Source organism: Austrofundulus limnaeus, unplaced genomic scaffold, assembly GCF_001266775.1.
Source record: "Austrofundulus limnaeus strain Quisiro unplaced genomic scaffold, Austrofundulus_limnaeus-1.0 Scaffold90, whole genome shotgun sequence".
NCBI classification, from domain to species: domain Eukaryota; kingdom Metazoa; phylum Chordata; class Actinopteri; order Cyprinodontiformes; family Rivulidae; genus Austrofundulus; species Austrofundulus limnaeus.
The window spans coordinates 1,576,060-1,577,150 of record NW_013952492.1 but is presented as its reverse complement, the minus strand read 5'-3'; the positions used below and the strand labels follow the sequence as shown (position 1 = coordinate 1,577,150).

Genomic DNA, 1,091 nt, shown 5'->3' with positions numbered 1-1,091 from the left:
TGTGATTTTGATACACATATATTGTTTTTCTAACTTTTCTTTTTTATATTTTTCTTTTTATTGTATATAAATTGTTTGTTTTGTTTTAATGAAATGAATAAGCTAAACTAAACTAAGTCACTAATTGTACACAACAGGTCAGCAGACAACAACACCTCCAAAACAAAAACTCTCCTGTTGTCTTCATTATTTTACTATTTTAATTCCAAAGTTTAGGTGTTTTTCAATACAAAAAATGGAAAATGACTTTTTATGTTTAAGGCTGGGCTGCCTTGTGACTGTAAGCTTACACACAGTTTACATAAGTGGAAATTAGTCAATGATCTGCAGTTGTAGAAACATAAAACCATAAATTCATACTTATACGCTTACAGAGATGCAGACACTCCCACAGTGCTCACCCATGTTCTGTAACTCTGGATTTTAATTACAGTCCATTCTTGCAGCTACAGTTATACAATAACAGACACAGGATGGCATAAAGTTGATTTTTAATACAGTAGAAGGTATGATGATATTTCAGACTTCTGTTAGAAAGAAGTTCAGGTGTTGTGAGATTCTGATGCCTGGTCAGTGAATTACCAAATGGCTGGACTGTTTGGCTGCTGTGACGAGCTGAACGTCTGAGTTTTCAGACACATTCACACAGAGGCACAAGCAAAAACAATTAGTCTACTGCCAAAGGGTGAAAGCGTTGGATTCTCTTTGTGAACACAAATTAATCAATATTATGAAAGCTACAAACGTCTAAGGGCTTTAAATGTTTGAATTTAAAATCTGAGTGAGAAAATGTGTGTTTGAGTCTTTTTAAAAGTGTAGAAATAACTTATCCTTTCGTTCTGAATGTCTGATCTTTGTTACACTTTCTTGTTTTTATTGTTTACGTCCTCTTTTAGGCCCTCTGCTGGGATATCCTGTACAGGGCGTGTCCACACTGATCCAAAGCCTGACCACGGAAACAGGGACGTCTCCTGCCATGGTGTCTGCCTGTGTGTCTCGCTGCATGTCAAAGGTAAAGCTGTGATTTAACCCCCGCCAAAAAAAAAAAAAAAAAAAGAAGCTTTTTCTGTGAAAATACAGTGTGATGTTTG

At 35.7% G+C, this 1,091-nt stretch overlaps 1 protein-coding gene across 1 annotated transcript in view; it reads left to right on the top strand.

Annotated features, from left to right (window-relative positions):
- Positions 1-1,012, top strand: part of LOC106520339 (ribosome-releasing factor 2, mitochondrial) — a gene marked incomplete at both ends in the record, with an annotated part of 16,469 nt that extends 15,457 nt beyond the window's left edge. Inside the window, 1 exon segment of the mRNA XM_014012365.1 lies at positions 897-1,012. Within this exon segment, the coding sequence (XP_013867819.1) occupies positions 897-1,012 (116 nt within the window).
- Positions 1,013-1,091: the final 79 nt, after the last annotated feature.